Source organism: Podarcis tiliguerta (assembly GCF_965153285.1).
Source record: "Podarcis tiliguerta genome assembly, chromosome: 13".
NCBI classification, from domain to species: domain Eukaryota; kingdom Metazoa; phylum Chordata; class Lepidosauria; order Squamata; family Lacertidae; genus Podarcis; species Podarcis tiliguerta.
The window spans coordinates 2,447,522-2,466,896 of record NC_139546.1 but is presented as its reverse complement, the minus strand read 5'-3'; the positions used below and the strand labels follow the sequence as shown (position 1 = coordinate 2,466,896).

Below are 19,375 nucleotides of genomic sequence, written 5' to 3'. Positions count from 1 at the left end.
ACTCATGTAAAAACACGCTGATTCCCAGACCGTCTGTGGGCCGGACTGAGAGGGCAATTGGGCCGCATCCGGCCCCCGGGCCTTAGGTTGCCTACCCCTGGGCTAGGTGGTTCTTTTATTAAAACACCATGCTTTCAAAAGACACACACAAACACGGAAGCTGAAGGTGAGGAGGGAGGAAGTGAGATGTGAAGGTTTCAGGGTTCTTGTCTTCCACTCCCACCCCAGAGGCTTTCTGACTGCTCTTGCTTTAAAATGAAGGAGAAGGGGCAGCCCCTCCCTGCTCTTGCATGTGTATTGCTGTGCAGGGTCATGCAGTTTTGCAGCCTTTGCGGAGGTAATCAGAGAGACAGACAAACACAGAGATGCGCATGCACACATGGGCGTAGCCAGGGTTTTTGTTAGTGGGACAGGCCTTTTGTTGGGGGGGGGCAGAACCTCAGCTATGTATTTTAATAGATTTTTATTGATTTTGGGGCTTCCTGCTTCCCTGGCTATGCCCACGGAGACACACACACACACACACACACACACACACGGAGCCTGGAGACAGTGGCTAAGCAGGTACACAGAAAGGTGCTGCTGGGAGCATTAAGGGGGCTAGGCTAGTCCCACTAGTTGATGGACTGCACACCGTTGCTTTCAGCCCTTAAAGTTCACTGTATTTCTATGGACAAATGTCACAAGATGTTATGCATTTATTTGCATACAATCTTCTGCCAAACTACCCAATTTTTATATACTAAAACAAACAAATGCAGATTTTCTCAGGCAGATTGATGGAATTTACTGGCATAGACTTTTTTTCTTCCGACTTCCCTCAGGGCAGCCCTTGAGCCGATATAAGAGGAGTAAACCTCACAATTCTCCCAAGGCTAATTGATGGCCTCATAGAACTGTGCTGAAGTTCAATATATGAACTTCAATATATGAAGTTGAATATAAATTCAATTTCTAGTTAAGAAGTTGGATTCAGTAATCGAGTGATGCTTAAGCTTGATTCAGTGTCAGGACAGTAAACTTGATCAGACACTCCCAGCCCAAAACATGCGTGCTGAAGCAGACTCTGTGTTAACGTGGAAAGAGGGAAGGAGAAAATGAAGTTCATTTTAATTTGCTCTACTCTGGAAAGTGCTGCCTCTCTTCACATCTAGTTGGAACAATTTAGTAACTTTTTCCCATTTCATCCTTTTGCTTTCTCTGCATGCCTAAATTAGGTTAATTACCATATTTCACTAAACAATGACATTGATTCAAGCACTTTCTACTGGGTTTTGGAAACTTCCCTGTGTTTTTAGCCTGAAGCTGTTTTTCTGTGAAATAATCTGCATATAGTTAGCTTTCAAGATGTTCAGCAGGACATCTTAAGAAGACTTAGTTGCTGAGTAACTGTCACACAGATGTGGGTCTTAGTATTATGTTCCAAATTACATTTCAGGCAGTATGACAAATAGCATCATAATAACTTTGACTCAGTTGTCATTAATTATAACTGAAATGTAATCACAGCTGGGATTTTGCCTAGTAATTGCAAGCTATAAAGGCAAACATTAATATGTACAGGGGAAAACATACTTTCATAAACTTAGGTAGTAAATCAAGGCAATATATCTGCATGACCTGAAAAATCCTAACAGGCTGAGGTTAAGATAGGAAAATATTTGGAACAGTTTCAAATGTTTCCTTTACAAATTTTACTGCATTGAATGCAAGATTGTGTGTGCGTGTTTTGTGTCATCCAGTTGCCAGTGCTCAGCTGTGGAAGTAGTCAGGAAAGGACAGGCAAGAAGTATAGATAAAATATTTAATCCCATATAGCGGAGCTCCACTGGCTGCTAGTTTGTTTCCAAGTTAGATTTAAGGTTCTGATATTGACCTTTGAAGCCCTGTGTGACCTGGGGCACATTAGAGTGAGTGCCTGTTTTTCATTCCTGAGGTAGAGAAATGTTTCCAGCCCAAGGGCTCATTGCCTCATAGGCCGCTTGCCAGTGTTGGGCAGGGCCCAGTGGCGCCAACCACAGGGTGTGGAAAGAGCTTCAGCCCCCTCATTATTTGTGGGTAGGGGGCTGAGCCCTCAATATTGAGGGGGCCACTCTCTTGTGTAGCCTGCTGCTGCCAGGCGGGTGTGGGATGCATGGAGGGTGAAGATCGCCCTCCACCCCCCTGCTGTTGCCGGGTGAGAGCTTGTGCAGGGGGTGGGGTATGTGGGGGGTGAAGAGCTGTGTAGCCCACCCACTGCCACCACCAGGTGAGCACTCATGCGCTGGGTGGGGGCGGGAAGCGCAGAGGGGCGCATGAGGTCATGCATATGATGGCATGCAATACCGGGCCCCCTCAACGTGGGCGGCAAGTCGGTGCCCCTGGCAGGGCCAGAGGCAAAAGTGAGTCAAGCGACATACACAACTCTTGCCTGTGTGCCGTGTATTCAAGGAAACAAGGGGGCTTGTCCCATTTCCATGACATTTCCAGCAAGGCCAAAGCATTTGGGGAGGGTCTTGAGCCAGTGAGGGGTGTGACCAGGGCAGAGGCATTGCTTGGGAAGAATCCCAGGGGCCAGGTGCAGAGGACTGGAGGGCCACATTTGGATTCTGGGCCAGAGGTTCAGTACCGGTATGTTATTGCTATATGTCAACATTGCGATCTTCTGATTGACCCCTGCTCTTTTCTTTCCCATCTCAAGTGCTGTGGTGGCCATCCAATCAGGGCAAGTACTTTGGGGCAGTGAAATGCTCCTCTTCACAGAGCCCATGAACCTAGCTCATCCCTTTGGAGAGTAAATATTTCTGCCTTGGAGCTTTCCTTTTGTTGTGTTAATTGTAGAAATAATGGGGTTTTAATATGGTTAGTTACAAAGGGAACTTACTATAAACTTTATGGTAGTAAGCCATGTTGTGTATCTGTTGACTGGAAAGGCAGGATTAAAAAATATATATTATATAATTCTCCAGCAAGGAACAGGGCTTATTGAAGCCTTGGTAGCTAATCTACTTTTAGCCCGGTATGGAGGATTCTGGTGACTCTGCTCCCAAAGGAAAAGTGATATTAAAATTCCCCAACCCAGGGTTAAATCTCTGTGTTGCTGAAATTCAAACTTGCAAATAGGTTCACAAGAGGTATCAGTCAGTGCAATGCTAGAGTGACATAAATGCATCTCTGGAAGTTATAACAGCAGAGCAGGGGGAGACGGGGCATGTCATGAGCAGGGGCGTGTGGGTATGACATAATTGTGTCACATCTGAAGACCCTCTGAGCTCATTTTTTATCTCTTGCTAGAGTGTTTGGTGTTACTTCTCTTATTCCCCCGCCTGCCTCCCCTCCCCCCATGTCACTTAAAATAGAATATAAAATTTTAAATTAGCAGGATTGTTTCACAAAATTCTGCTTTGCACACTTGTTGTACAGGACATATTTTTAGGCTTCCTCTGACTGACATTCTGCCAGTAATTCACAGTTCTGTGTATGTAAGCATTTGATACACTCATCAGGGAATCCCTTGGTTTTGGCAAGTGGTCTCAGATTTGGCAAAGAAGAGTGTCATCTCCTGGGTGATTCAGGGGATGCTTTTAGAGCCTATGTGGAGATTTACAGCAGAGGATTCCTTTGAGGGTTGTTTGGTGCAGTGATGACATATCCCCCCCCCCCCAGATGCTATGCACAGTATTACCACGTACCCCACATTCTCCCTCTCCCTCTCTACCTTGGAGATGCCTGGTTCATTTTCTCCTCCAATCCATCAGTGTTTGAGACTCTCCTCCTTCTTTCCATTTTTCCTACCCCAAGTCTACCCCAAAAGGATTGGTTTTTGTTGTTGTTTGGGCTGCTCAAGCTTCCCCGCCTAACAGCTGGCGTGTGGGATAGCGCAGCAGCAGCAGCCTCTTTCCTGCGCATCCTCCAGCTTCCTGTTGGCCCCAGAGCTTCAATTCTAGTGGTGGTTATTTTTGGATGCAGTATTTTTGGCATGGATTGGCGTAAGAGTGGCAGAGAGGGCGTTTAAAGCATGTTTGGAGAATGCTCCCCACTTTATGTGATTTAACATGTGGGGAGGGCCCAGAACATAACCCCTGTGTAAGTGCAAATGAAAAACACATCAAACATGATTTAGCCGAGTCTCTTTTGCTGTTAACATCTTTGCAACTATTTGCCAGTGTCTCACACTTGGAAAAGACAGACACTAACACATCTCATTTTTCTTTTAAAAAGAGAGAGAGAGGGGAGCAAATTATACCACCCACAGTTCTAAGTAAGACTGAACTACTTTTCTATAGCCCCCTGGCCAGCAGATTTGGAGCACAGGTTTGTGTTTTCTCCCTTGTGCAAGATTTCTGTACTGCAAGATGATAAATTGCAAATGAGGTTTTTTGTGCATGTGCTGAATTATAAGTTGATGCAATGTATACCAACTTGTAGTTTGTATCAAGAACCCCTGCTTCTCTGGCATCACTGATCATTTTCTTTTTCTCCCCCAATGCCCTGCAAATCTTGTTTCTTAGTGGGCTCATGCTAAGTCAAGCACTTTGGGGATTGGTCTGCCCAATAATTACTGTTGGAGACTTAATTGAAGTGTTTTGACAGTCTGTTCTAATTATCTTCCTTCAAACCAATGCAAGTAAGGTTTATTATGGGTTCTTTAAACCTGGGATTGGTCTCTCTAGAGAGATTAATATGTTAAATATCTGAGTTTTAATTAATACAGTTTCTTAGTCCCAATAAGACCTTGTTCAAATACTACAGGGGGGATTAAGGTAACCATTTCAAAATAAGTCCCTAAGGGAAAGGGCATTTGTACCCTGGTTGATCTCTCCCTTGTGGTGACGTGTTACAGGAGAGATTCATCAGACAGTTCTTGAGGAAGAATAATCGTACAGTACAAGAAAGCCAGGTGTGTGCTGCTTGAGCGTTTGAACCCTGCCTGGGAAACGGCGGACGTCAGGGTGTCAAATTCCCATCTTGGGGTTGCAGATACATGGAGCCACTTTTAATTTCCTTCCCATAGTCAAGAGTCAAGACTGATTTAAGATTTATTAGATGAGAAAAAATGGCAGTTCTACCAAATTCACTTTGGCTATGGTGATGTCTTGTTTGGTTGCTCTACATATTTGGATATGCTCCATGAAATATCTGAAAAGTCTAGCAAATCCCTTTCTTGTAATTTAATACTGAATATATATATTCCCATATTTTCCCTGAGAGAGACTCAAGGCAGTTTACATATAAAAACAAGAATGGCTAAAAACAGAGAAAAATATCATTAAAAACAATTAAACATTTGTTGTTGTTGTTTAGTCGTTTAGTCATGTCCGACTCTTCGTGACCCCATGGACCAGAGCACGCCAGGCACTCCTATCTTCCACTGCCTCCCGCAGTTTGGTCAAACTCATGCTGGTAGCTTCCAGAACACTGTCCCACCATCTCGTCCTCTGTCGTCCCCTTCTCCTTGTGCCCTCCATCTTTCCCAACATCAGGGTCTTTTCCAGGGAGTCTTCTCTTCTCATGAGGTGGCCAAAGTATTGGAGCCTCAGCTCCACGATCTGTCCTTCCAGTGAGCACTCAGGGCTGATTTCCTTAAGAATGGATACGTTTGATCTTCTTGCAGTCCATGGGACTCTCAAGAGTCTCCTCCAGCACCATAATTCAAAAGCATGAATTCTTCGGCGATCAGCCTTCTTTATGGTCCAGCTCTCACTTCCATACATCACTACTGGGAAAACCATGGCTTTAACTAGGTGGACCTTTGTTGGCAAGGTGATGTCTCTACTTTTTAAGATGCTAAATGCTAAACATTAATCAAATTAAAACTATGAAACTATAAATTAAAACTATAAAGCCTGTTTAAACTTTAAAACAGACAAATAATTCCCATAAAACAGCATAGCACCAGCCCTTTTATTAAAAGCAATCAATTCCCCAAAGAAGGACCTGCCAGCGGAAGGATAAAAAGGAGGGAGCCAGTCTGACTTCTCTTGGGAGAGAGTTCCAGATTCTAGGAGCAGCCACTGAGAAGGCCCTTTCCCATGTCCCTGTGGGGGTGGCAGGACTGGGAGAAGGGCCTCCCCTGAAGATCTCAAAACCCAGGTAGGTTCATTTGAAGGAACATGGTCTTTCAGATAGCTTGGGCCCAAGCCATGTGGGACTTTCTAAGTCATAGCCAACACTTTCAGGTTTCCCCAGAAACAGACAGGTAGCCAGTGATCTGTTGTAGCAAGGGAGTCATCATCTGCTCCCTATAGCCAGTCCCAGTCAGCAGTCTGGCTGCAGCTCTTGCAGCCCCATGTAGAGCGCGCTACAGAAAGTGCTCTCCCCCCCCCCCCCAGTTGAAATGGTGCCACTGCAGCTCTTGTGAGAAAGAGCCATTCTCTGCATTGTTATAGGTAGGTCAATATCTTCCTAAGGTTTGTGAATTTTTGCTAAAATACTTTTGGTTTTTATAGTGTGTAAATGAATAAGCAACAAAAGTTGACTGAATTTTGATTTATTTATTTTTTCAATCCATGTAGGTTTGAGGATGGGACTGTTTCTTTCCTTGATATTATTGCACTAAAGCATGGATTTGATGCCTTGGAAAGACTTACAGGTTAGTCTGCTGTCCTGACATTATGTTCTGTGTCCATAAAACCAAGATTTGTTGGTTTTCTGGGTAAAACACGTGAGTTACAACCTGGGTTATCCATGATCAAAAGCCTTGTGAAGCTGTAATGGGGGAAATAGATAATTACTTTGAAGCCTGAAACAGTTGAATCAGTTATCGTACAACCAGCTAGATGAGCAATGGTAAAAATCTTAGCAGTGTTCATATCACCCACTCTTCTAAAAAATTTTAAATTTTCACCAGACCCAGTACTACCAGCTGAGTGATGTTCTATCTTGGAGCATGAATGCAGAAATGTGCCTAATAGTATGACAGTATAGAAGTATATATAAACAGCAGAATGTAATATGAGATGGAATAAACCAGGGATGGAAGTTGAGGGAAGTCAGCAGGGAAGGGGGGAATTGAAATTTGAATGTAATGTAATGATTACAGATATTGTTAAAATAAAATAAAAAACCAATAAAAATGATAAAAAGATAAGGGCTAGAGACCCTGGTCTTAGACTAAGGAACCACAGCTCCCCGTCAGCTTCTTTCTTTTAAAAATTATTGTCTGGCTTTTTGCTTAATGAAAATGCACACACAACCATTTAAAGCCCAGAGTTGTCTTATTGGCAGCAAGTGTTTAAAGGAGTTGTGTCTTGTTCAAGAAGCTCTTAAGCTAAATGGACTTAATTAACTAAATGTAATCATTGACCATTTATTTATTTGATTGATGAACATATGACTGAACAAAGTTGAGTTTTGGCAATTTAATTAAGGTTTTGAGCCTAGCTGATGGATGAATTTTGGTTCTTTAAATTGGGTAAATAAAACAACATATCTCATTTGAATTTTAAACAATAGTGTTAATGAATCAGATCTTTCAGCAACTGATTTTTCAGTATGATGAACAGAGTTTATGAGAAGCCTGGAATGAGTTTGTATATTGATCAGGTCATATTTAAAGATTTATTTTTAGTTAACAAAATTGAGTTTGCCTACAAACATGGCTATGGGTCTGAATAGGCCTTGGTCACCTTCACTGGGAGAAGGACATGGGGAGTGCAGCCCTGTTGGTGGCTTTGGATACCATAGACCAGGATGGTCCAACCTCCCAAACCACGTGGGCCACAAGAGTACTTCAGTACAGAACCTGTTGGCCGCACCCTGTTGTCTGGCAGGGTGGGGGGAGCCAGGACAAAATTTGATGCCCCCTCCAACCTTTGTGCTGCCTTCCCAAAGCTGTGTAAGCAAGGAGGTGGGCTTTGGGAAGGCAGCCCAAGTGCTGAGGGGGGTATCAGATGTTTCCGCGGGCTGCCAAAAAAGGCCCTCAGGCCATGCATTCAACCACACTGCCGTAGACCATAGTATTCTCCTGAGCTGACTTGTGAGAATGGGTCTGAGAGAGACTATTTCACAGTGATGTCTGTTTTGGGGGGTGAAGCCAAACTGTTGGAAAGTTACAGCACTTGCTGTGGCTGTAGAGACTGATATGGGAGAGTCATGTTTTGTTGCATCTGGGGAAGATGAAGGCATCCAGTAAATAAATAATATTCTTTGTGCCTTGCAGTGGATCAGAATATATTCCCTTCAAATTCTGCAACATTTGTAGAACTCTATGATCTCAACAATATAGTCAGTCTGTTTGCAAATGAAATACGGTACATTCTCAAATATGAATGGATTTACTTACAACTGCTGTGGGGTTTGTTTGATGAAGAATTGTAACTGCTGAGAATTGTGATGCATGAAGTTAAAACACAGCAGCTCAGCAATGCTATGTGGGTAAAATTCATTTTCCTGTGGATGCATATTTAAATACTACTTTTTTTAAAAAAAGATATGTGTAGTATCCTAGCAGGGATTATTTTGTTTGTAGTATTTACAGTTCCTCAGCTGACTTGATCCAATCCTTTCTTCACTGCAGAAACATTAAGATAATTTCAGAAGGACCATATTAAAGCGAATGAAAGTTTGCATATTCTGTGAAATGCTACTTATTCAGAAGTTCCAGATTAAATGGCACTAATCATAAATATCAGATATAGAAAATCCTTCTGAAGTCACCGTGGGGTTAAGTCAGCTGCTTTACTCAGCCACAAACTCATGAAATATGTCATAAAGCCTGTTTGACAACTTCTCCTAATTACTAGAGGTATAAAGGACAGTGTCATGTTGTGGTTTGGGGACGGAACTGGGAAGTGAATTTAAAGTTCACTTTGAGCAGCTTTGCTGTGTGTGACAAGTTGATCAGGCCTGAGAAACACAGTCTGGGAATCTTTTATTTCCAAAAGGGAACGCTAGGATAACAGAATGAACAACCAGACGTCAACCTGCAAAGTTGTTGCAAGGGAATATAAGAACAAATCACCAGACAAGGAGAGGTTTATTTCCAAAATATTGAAAGGAATATTATTGCCTTCTCTCCCCTGCCCTCCCCGGATCCATTTATTTTGCCATTTTGACTTTCAATGGAGCTCACAATATTTTGTGAATGTTACAAGAGCCAGAGTGATGTAAGACCTGGGAGACCAGGGTTCAAATCCATTCTCAACCATTAAGCTGACTGAGTGACCTTGGGCCAGTCACTGCCTCTCAGCATGATCTACTTCGCAGGGTTGTTGTGCGGATGAAAATGGGGAGGAGGAAAAAACAATGTTTGCCACCTTGAACTTATTGGAGGAAAGGGGGGATATAAATGTTATAAATAAATATAAAAATAAATTTTCTGTGAGAACAACAATTTTTAAAAGTGTGAACATTTACTAAGCACCGTTTGAAAATTAAAATAGTAAATCACTTGCCCCCTGAAGATCTCAATCTAATAGAAATAGTAGAAAAGAAAACAGGAGTGAACATAAGCTCTGGAGTAGGAATCTTTCTGGCAGTGAGAAGAAAAGCACCTATTCTGACTCTGGTCAACTGATGTGGCAGGCTGGTTTTCCCCTGGAATCAAACCTAAGTAATCAGTAAAGATTTCTCAGATACGCAAGGACTTGCTACTTAACTTCCCCCACCCTCAAGATGTGCAGTATTTCAAGTGACCAGAGTTGAATGCAAGCAATTTATCAGGAAGTGCCATCTGAGAGTGAGACAGAACATTTTGCACCCATGTCCCTGGATCCAAAACAAGACGGTTAATTTGTGTCTCAAACTCTGTGTTTTTAAATTTCACTCAAAATACATGATAGGTTGTAATGATGGGCTAGATGTAGTCAAGATTACCCATAACTCTTGGGAAGATGCCTCACGTATCTCCCAAAAAATCAGTTGACCCTTACATAAAATTATCGTTCTAGCTTCCCCCCTTCATCTGCAGCAATTAGACAAAAAGAACGACCACAACATTCTGTGCTTCTTCCATGTTGTCTATAGATAATTGTAGCTTGCTGGATGTCAGCCATCTTATGTATTGCCCCAGGGGGATTTATGAGAGTTCTCCATTGATCAATAACCAGAGAAAATCTTTGGATTGAAAAATGATCTTTTGAGAAAGCACAGAATGTACTTTGTGGCAGCTACTGTGCATACAAGGCTGACATTTGACTCTTATTGCTGCAAGCCGAAATACCTCTTTGCTTTTTTAAAAAAAAGGAGAAGCAAATTTCTAAGATACCACAGGGGGAATTGGGCTGCAGCTTGTTCAGGGAGAAGGGGAACAAAAAGCCAGTAAAGACTATCCAATTATTCCTCTGCTACTTGATTCAATAAGAGCAGGAACATCTAAATGGATTTGGGAACTGAAAGCTTCTTTTATAGGTTGACTCAAGAACATGCACTGTCAAGCTGGCTCCCGCTTTTGAGATTCCTGGGGTCACACAGTGCTGATAGAACCCCAAACACCCGCTCCCCTGGGAGCAGCACTCCTGCCGCCGCTTGCCTGCCCCATTTTCTCCAAGCGCTGTGGGGAGGGTGGTAGGCAGTTGCCAGCAGCCTTACCCTGTAGTGACACTGCCAGGGTTGTTTTGCTGCTGTGGGCAAAATGCCCCCCCCCCCCAAGATGCTGGCTGCCCTGCAGATCCAGGTTCCCTCCCCATCCCTGTTCCTGCCATTGCATCTGCACTGGCAATGGCAACAGCACCAGACACAGCACCGCAACTGCACCCTCACCTACAGTGTGCCCATGCTGCTGTCATGGGGGGCAAGGACACAGCAGGTGCAGTGGTGAGGGGGCAGTGGCAGGGGTGAGGGCAATGGTGCTGTCTTTGGGGGGGGGGAAGCCCCAGTTGGGTAGGCCGCACAGTGGTGGGGGCAGGGACGGCGGTCAGATCCACTTCCAGAGGCAAATGGCGTCCCCTCGCCTCATGCATGGGACATGGCAACAACTGCTACCAATCTTTGGCAAACCCACTCATGCGTGAGCAGCTACCAAAGAGATTGGTAGCTGCTGCAGTGCTGCTGGTGGCCCAAGGGATGGTACCACTGGGGTAGGGCCAGGCAAAGTGTCAGCCTTGATGGGCCTTGCATGTCTGTGGACCACAGCAAATGCCCCAGTGGGCAGACTGCTGATCCTGAGCCTGTGTACTGTTTAACTTCTGAACCACCCGTAGCTCTTCAGATGAAGGGTGGTATGTAGATGACGATGATGACACTGTGGAACTGGACAACTGAGCTACATGTGCTTAACAGCTAAACCCGAACACCCAAAGTATTTTTCTGCCGCGAGGAGTTCACATTTATGTGTGAGTTGTGAATATTATTGTTGTTGTTGTTATTTATATAACACATCAATGTACATAGCTCTGTACACCAAAGGGCATGCAATAAATTGCATCTGAAAATGCTTGGTTTAGTTGACAAATTTAGTTATAATTTACTTGGGAGCCAGACTTCCCATTAATTAAATACACAAATTAAATTGGGAAACTACCTAAGCTGTCTGTTGCTGGCATATGTCCTTTTCTTCATAAGCATTAGACAAGAGATTAAATTGTAGTAGGATTTGCTGGAGTCTCAGGGTGTGATTTACTGAAATTACGGGTAGAGGAGAAATTTGTTTGGTCCACAACCTAATTAGCCAACCTAATTTGCTCATCCTGGATTTATATGTGGATCAGAATACAGCTGTCAATTGGAGTATAGTACACATGTATATGACTTTTGTGATGCACTTTAATGCACATTAATTTAATGTACGGTATTTTTAATCTTTGTTGGAAGCCGCCCAGAGTGGCTGGGGAAACCCAGCCAGTTGGGCAGGGTACAAATAAATTATTATTATTATTATTACTTTAGGTTCACAAAGTGTGCACCAAAATGCATGTTTTATGGGAAAATACATTCAAAGATTCATACTTTAGGGAAAGAATATATATAAAATGAGAAAAATTGTAGTATTTAAATGCATTTTGAGGCAAACAGTGAGATGAAACAGAACTATGATTGAGAGTATTTGAAAGTGATTTGGAATGGAAACACCCACCTGTCGCCATGTGAGCGCATGACATGTTTAAAAAGTCAGTATTTCTTGTATTAGCAATCAAGGTTTCATACAACCATCTGTTCTTCTTAACTAGAGCAAATTTTATTTTCAGATTAACAGTTTTTAATTTTTAATCTATTTTTCAGAATAACAGTTCTGTACCTGGTCCTGCCTCCGCCCCTGTTCTTCCCTCTTCTGGGTTCGAAAGGACCTGCACATCAGTGATGGCATGTCAGTTGGACACGCCTAAAATGGCCACCACCTGTACAACCATTTCAGTTTCATCTGAAGTCTCATTCACAGTCCTATTTTTTAAAACAAACAAACAGCCCTACACATAGAGGCAGCCTGGGTTGCCCTGTGTCAGAGTTGAGCGTTCGCTTATTCTTTGTTACTGGCATGTGAAATAACTGATGGGATAAGTAATGGGTGCGGAATACACACTTACAGGAAAATGAATCCTGTCTCCTGCTGGGGGCTGGAAGAGACCTCAGTAATCATTATAGTTAAGTTTAATTTTGTAGATTGCGTGTGTTGTTTAAAGACCAAAGGTCTCTCTTCTTCAGCACATAAATTTCAAGAGATTATGATAATGCTACTTTGCAGAAAATAGCTGAAAATACAGGCTGAACTGAACTCCAAGGGGCTACTTTATCTGAATGTTGCACATGCTCTCTAGCTCTCTCTCGGATAATATATAACACTGGATGTACATAAATGAGATAAACTGACTGGGAGAGGACTGAATAAAACAATTGACATAAAAGGTCTCTGAGTAATGTTGGAGCACAGCACCTTGATAAATAAAAAAATAAAAATTTGAATTCACATAGGGAGCATTTAAGTAAAGCAGCTGTTGCCTGGAACATGCACTTTCCATGTGTGAACTCTTGCCATGTGTGTGACGTGCACTGGCAATTAGGCACCTGGGAACTTGAGAGCCCCTTGGCATCAATGGGCCCAGTCTCTGGGGAAGCTGTCTCATTGGGCTTCAGTCTCAGGACCTGGGCCTGGGTTCAGATCTAGCTAGCTCCTCCTCTGTGTCAGAGTGCTGGCTGCTCTTCAAGATCAGGGTTGTGACAGCTGATGCAGACAAGCAAGTTCATTCTTCTTCACTGACACTTCAGGTGTTCTGCACTCCTCAAGAAATGTCCCTTGTATGGAAACCTATCTATTGTCATCTGTGGACTCAGCTACATTAGTCAGAATACAGTGTTATAAATGTGTTATAACACTGTAACTCCAGATGGCGCTGTAGAGCTGAATACACAACTCAATGATATTTTCAATTGTGAGATTTACAACTTTCTTTGAAGAGCGTTTTCAGAGAGATTTTTATAGCTGTGTAGATCTAGCTTGTGTCTTCAACAAAACCGGAAGAAGCGGGAGTGATAATCAAGGACTGTGCTGTCATTCATCTTTGGCCATTCTAGTCCAACAAATACGATATTTTTTATTTTAAGGGCTCACATTAATTCCAGTTCAGATGTGCTTTCCAACAGTGATATTTTTTAATGCACTGAGATGCAGTGAGCAGAACTCTTTTTTTTAATTAGAGTTTAAATTTGATATTCTGTTTTTGGGAGGCAGGCAAGGGGAAAGGGCTCTTGGGAAGCGGGAAAGAACACATTGCAGTTTCATTTCTAAGTGGAGGTTTATAATGTGATTATCAAAATGTGAATAACAATCAAAATAGTGTAGCAGTTTATTCCCAATAGGTAGATTTTTTCCTTTGAAATAAAATAAAATAGTAACATGCTTTTCCAGCAGGAATCTCCATTCATGCCAAGGTTTTTTCTACATTTGAGCAAAATGTATTTATATGATTCAAACATCAAACACTGGAATGATAAATAGCAGGAATAAAATCCTGTTTCAGGAAATGACTGCAATGGAAGAACAATTAAAACTGGCAAAAAGTTGAAAATATTATTTAAGCTTGAAGAAAACAAATGGGGGGGGGGGGAACATTGCACTGGAAACAAAATGTTAAGTCAAAAAGCAACCAGTATGGGCAACCAATGTATTAAAAGATTTATACAGTGAAGTATCAGTAGAGTGCTATATATTCACATTCATGCATCTAAATTTCTTTTTAAAAAAATAATCCAAGCCAGTGTCTTACACAGTGAATTACTCTGTAATCATTTCCAGTCTCAGTTCAGTGTTAGTGTTGCCTCTAAAGCCCCAAATAGCTTAGAACCAGGATACCCAAAGGACCATTTTAAAATTGTGTGTCCACAACAGAGCCCTTCTGCATGTCTTCTGATCGTCTGCAGCACAGGAGGCATGGATGTATTAGAAAGCACCTTGGGTGTGGAGATTTGTTTGCTTTCCATTTTTGCTGGCAACTGAAGACCTTGTTGTTTGGGAAAACCTCTGATTTGCCTAATGTTGCAAGTTGATTGTTGATTTTATTGTTTTGCTTTTATTGTGATGCATTGGCTGTTCCGTGAGAGTAGGAAGATGAAATAATGATTAATTCATAAATAAAATACATTATCGAGTTCTGTTGACTCAAAATGGAGATTAGGGGTCAAACCACATTTCAGGCTGTAAAAAATAGAGGAATTATTTTTATTCTATATAAAAAAAGCAAAGCTGCTACTCTTTCCGAAACACAGGTGAGGGTCATGTCCTGATCTGAGGGAATCACTTCACTAAACTGGTATAAAATCAGTGTGTTTCTACCGTGGATGCGCTCCTTTGGAGCATAATATATGAAGGTGGTATAGCAGTTCCTTTCCCTCACACAAATAAATATCAAGTATTTTTCAGAGAGGAGGCTGGTTGAAAAAACCTTGTGAATTAATATGAAAGCAATCAACGCTGCATGTGGCTGCATGTGCAACTTTGGTCTGTGAGAGGTTGTGGGCATATAAATGCTAAATGTTCCAGCGGTCTTGAAAAACTATACATGCTTATTTTACAACATTGAAATAAATACTGAAGTTGTGAAAAGGGAAGGCAGGAATTTTATTTCATGCTATTGGTAGTTTCTTTAAATGGAAGCAATTCTCAGGAGCTTAAGTGGTTCAGTTCATTTTGTATGCAAAGCTTCTTTCAGGGTATTAGAAGCATCTTCATTTCAAAGATTAGAAATGTTAAAGAAGAATGACAGATGGAATGAAGAGCAGGCGGGGTGTGTGTGTGTGTCCTGCTACAGGAACAGTGAAAGTGATGCGAGAGCTATTTCTAGGTGCTCACAGGTTTTCTACCTAAACCTAACTTTTGATTTCTCAAGTGATGCAGTGCACACTTTTGCCACAAGGCCTATCTGTTGATTGTAGTCAATGGTCTGCTCGGCCTCATGGGAAGATCAGTCATGGTGGACAAATTACCCTGAAAGACAGCTCAGGGAACACTGCACTATTCTGTAGTGCACAGGCATATTCTGGGGCAAGAGCTCCATTCAGAATGGTAAACATCTGAGGTCCAACAGACCTCACCTGCGCCCTGTGGAAACTGGTGCACAGAAAAGAAGGCATCGCAAGGTGGAATCCAGTGGCTGAGATGGGTTTGGAAAGTTCGCTCTGTAAATTGTTGAGGCTGCAGTTTGAATCTGCAGTATTCACTCTATAGGACACACCGGACAATAGGACGCACCGGATCATAGGAGGGGGAGAACAGGGAGAAAAAAATTCTCCCCCTCTCTGCTCAGCGTCCCTTCAGCGAAGCGGCAGGAGAAACGGAGCCGCTTCGCTGAAGGGGTGCTGCGCAGAGAGGGAAAACTGTGCAGCGCCTCTCCAGCGAAGCGTAGCCTGGAGAGCAAGAGGGATCGGTGAGCACTGACTCCTCTCACTCTCCAGGCTTCAGGCGGCTATCCGCAAGCCTTTGGAGCGCAGCGGGAACGCCTGCTGCGCTCCAAAAGCTTGCGGATAGCTGCCTGAAGCCAACAGAGTGCAGCCAACAGAGACTAAATGAGAATTAACGCAGCAGTGGGGGTATATCTTGGACATATTCTGTAATGAGAGTGGGAAACTGGTTTTGGAAATTGTATTAATTTGGTTTGATTTGTAATAATTTGGAAAATCAATAAAAATAACTGGCAAAAAATGTTTTTTTAAAACCTGAGAAAGTAAAAGGAAGCCAGAAGCAAGTAATCTACTTTGATAACTCTAGAATTGAGGCTGCTTTCTGTCACAAATTCTAAGAATGAATTTTATATCCTCCCACCTCCACTGCTAGGATTGGTAGTTTGGAGTTTTTAGAAAGCATCTTTCATTTTTCAAGTTGACCTAATCAACCATTTTGTGCCAAAATCCCAATGACTCTTTGAAGTGAATTGCATAAGAGGCTTAATATAACTGAGCTTAAATCCTGAACCTTTTGCTTTTCATCTAGCTCTGCTCTTTGAATAACAAGTTGGATTTTGAAGGAGGGGAATCTTGCTGTGAATCTCAGGTTACCAGTTCTTTTGCCAGGTGACTGTACTGACACACTGTGGTTCTCAGCAGTTTTAAATCAAATGTCGTAAGTGCGGGATGTGTGCGTATGAGTAAACATCAAGGAGCTGACTTTTTCATATCTTTTAGAAGTGGTACATTAATAGTAGTTTTTGGAATAGTGGCAAATATTGGTTATGTGATATTTTATATGCGTTACTAAGCATTTGTTAAAAAGGTTAAATTTAGAAGTTTTCATTGCTTTTGCTATCAACAGTAACTGGAAGATACAAGCCCCCCCCCCAACGTAATTAAACTCACTGATATTCTATTTATTTCATTCTGTTTGTGAATCCCTGGGAAACATCTCAAAGCAATACATAAGCTTATTTACAAAAAAATAAGATGTTTTGAAATCAGATTTACAGAAAAATGTTTTCCTCTTGTGATGCCCTGGGATGATAAATCAGTTTTATACAAACAGGAAATGTTGACAAAAACCAGGAATAAAATGAAGCTGCTTTTGGCATGCAGCTTTCAAGAGCGTCTTCTTGGCTTTACAGTTGTGGGAGCAATTATTTTACAACACTAAATTATATTTTACTCATGGGGAGAGTGCAGGGAATATGGAGTCTCCTTTTGATTTGGAGAACAGAATTCAGTAGTGACCAATAGAAAGCTGCATAATCCTGAGTGTGGACTTCCTTCAGCAGCATAAATGCTGAAAGAAGATGTCTGCTTTGTGCATCTTTGACGTTGCTGAGCTCCATGGTTTGAAAGCCCTCTTTCTCCTTCAGTTCTGGAACGGCTATTGCCAGTCTTTTTGTTAAATGGGTGGAGATGTGATTACCCTTAGGTACTTTGATCCGTCATTGGTTTGCTCGTCTTTTTGGATCAGATTACTACATCTAAAATCTAGTAGATCAGCTTGACTTCAGCTAGATCCCATTACCACTTTGTGTAATCTCCCCCACAAATTCTATATGTAAATACTATTGAGCAAGGACTACCAGTAATGGCTTTTCCTTATAAGGTTCTTTACAATTGACTCTCAAAATACAAGTTGCTAACATCATTGAGCTGAAAGGAGGAGTAGGAATTAGCTATTCAACAAAATAAGATGGGGAATTTCCAAAAGCCATCTGTTCATTAAGATAAATACTGAAAACATATCACATGTGGTCTAAGCATGCCATCCTGAATGAGAGGATTACGCTTTGGCTGAGGAGGCAGAGAAAGAGAGGAGAGAACAAAAAGGAATTGCACACCCAATTAGAACCGGGTGAAAATGAAATGCTCCTACCATTAATTAGAGTAGATGTGCGATTTCAATGCATATCTGACCCATTTTAATATTAGTTTACCCATGTCAAGAATAAATTAGATGTGTGGCAGGTGTTGAAAAAAACCAAAACATTAGGGCCCAGAAAACTTTCAGTAGAGTGATGTACCATAAATTAAACAAACAAACAAACAAACAAACAAACAAACAAACAAACAAACCTTTATTGTCACTACAGCACCTGTATGCAGTGAAATTAAACGAGCCACCACCCCCCGCCATACACTCAGTCTTGTTCGCGCTCTGTGTGCTTGTCATAAGTCAATTACAGCACTATTTTTTTTCCATTCAGCAGCCCAACAGCCCACAGATAAAAACTGTTCTTTAAACTGTTGGTGCGGCTGACTATACATCTGTATCTCCTACCTGTAGGAGATTAAAGAGGTGCTGGCTGGGGCGTGAGTCGTCCCTAAGAATTTCCCTCGCTCTCCTGAGGCAGCGGTCTCATGTGATGTCATCTAGCGAACTCAGAAGACAGCCCATGATGTCATGTGCTGTGTTCACCACCCTCTGTTAAGGACTTCCATGCTTCGTTTGTTGTTTATAAGAATTACGCCTTGTCTATTATAATCTCTTTATTTATTTCCCATAATTCATGAGATGAAACTAAATATATAAAACTGACTACTGAAAATAATTGCTTCTGTAGTTATGAAAAATGGTGTGAAAATTCTGTCACAGGTGTTAGATCTGTGATGGCTCCTCCTCATGTGAAGTCATCAACTGATGACACTGGAGCTGCTAGATTTGCCCAGGAAACACTAAGAGTGAGTGCCTGCTGCTGTAGCTTTCATGAGAAAAATCCCGGAACAAAATGTATTTCTATGTGGCCAGGTTCTCTTATTGATATGTGAGTCTTACTTCCTAAATGTCCCTTCAAAGAATCTATTTTACTATGATGTCTGCAAAAATGTATTGAACCTTCTTTTTAATTTTTTTAATATTTATGTTGTTTATGTAAACTTAATAAACACATCTTTTAAAAACTTACGTTAAATAATAATTACAATTGATTTGATTTTACGAGATCCTCTTAATGTCCCTGTAGAAATGGCTCAAAATGAAACTGGAAGTTGTTGAATTTTTCTCTCCTCTCTCCCCCTCCTCCCTGCAGGTGGAATGAAGAACATAGAACAACATACATTTGCCTTAGCTCACTACACCTACAGAATCCTCTCTACGTTAACATATCCTAATGGGGCACCTGCTGTGCATCTTTACAGCGATACAGACTTCAGCAGCCCCCAGGTCCAGGGTCCAATCATTAATTTTAATGTATTGGATGAAAATGGAGATATAGTTGGTTATTCACAGGTATGCTTTAATAATTCTCTTGTTCTCTTCTAATGTATTTTTGTGATCATTTGACCACCTTCGCTCAAAATACCTGTTCTTGCTGAATTCTTTTATTCCTTCTGAACCTCCCACATGTTGTTTTATATTAAAAATAACAAACAAGGGAAGAAATATTTTGACAAAGTGGAGGACAAGTTGTCCGAAGAAATTTGTACACGGCCACCAAGAACAGTGTTCAGTGTGGCTGCCATGTTATCTTCAAAAGTATGATGAAAACCTACCCCTTTGTCCTTTTTATGAGGTACGTCACCAGAGTCTTTTGAGTGATATTGGAAAGAGTCAAGGCCAACCTCCTCATTT

The 19,375-nt window shown here is 41.7% G+C and overlaps 1 protein-coding gene across 2 annotated transcripts in view; it reads left to right on the top strand.

Moving 5' to 3' along the window:
- The window catches only part of MOCOS (molybdenum cofactor sulfurase), an 84,714-nt gene that overhangs the window by 31,538 nt on the left and 33,801 nt on the right, over positions 1–19,375 (top strand). For both annotated transcript variants that reach the window (XR_014503966.1, XM_083407624.1), the window contains exons 5-6: positions 6,495–6,571; positions 18,834–19,033. Coding sequence is in view for 1 of the 2 variants with exons in the window: in XM_083407624.1 (XP_083263750.1) it covers positions 6,495–6,571; positions 18,834–19,033 (277 nt within the window). In the remaining variant the exon portion in view is untranslated. The remainder of the gene's footprint in view (positions 1–6,494; positions 6,572–18,833; positions 19,034–19,375) is intronic.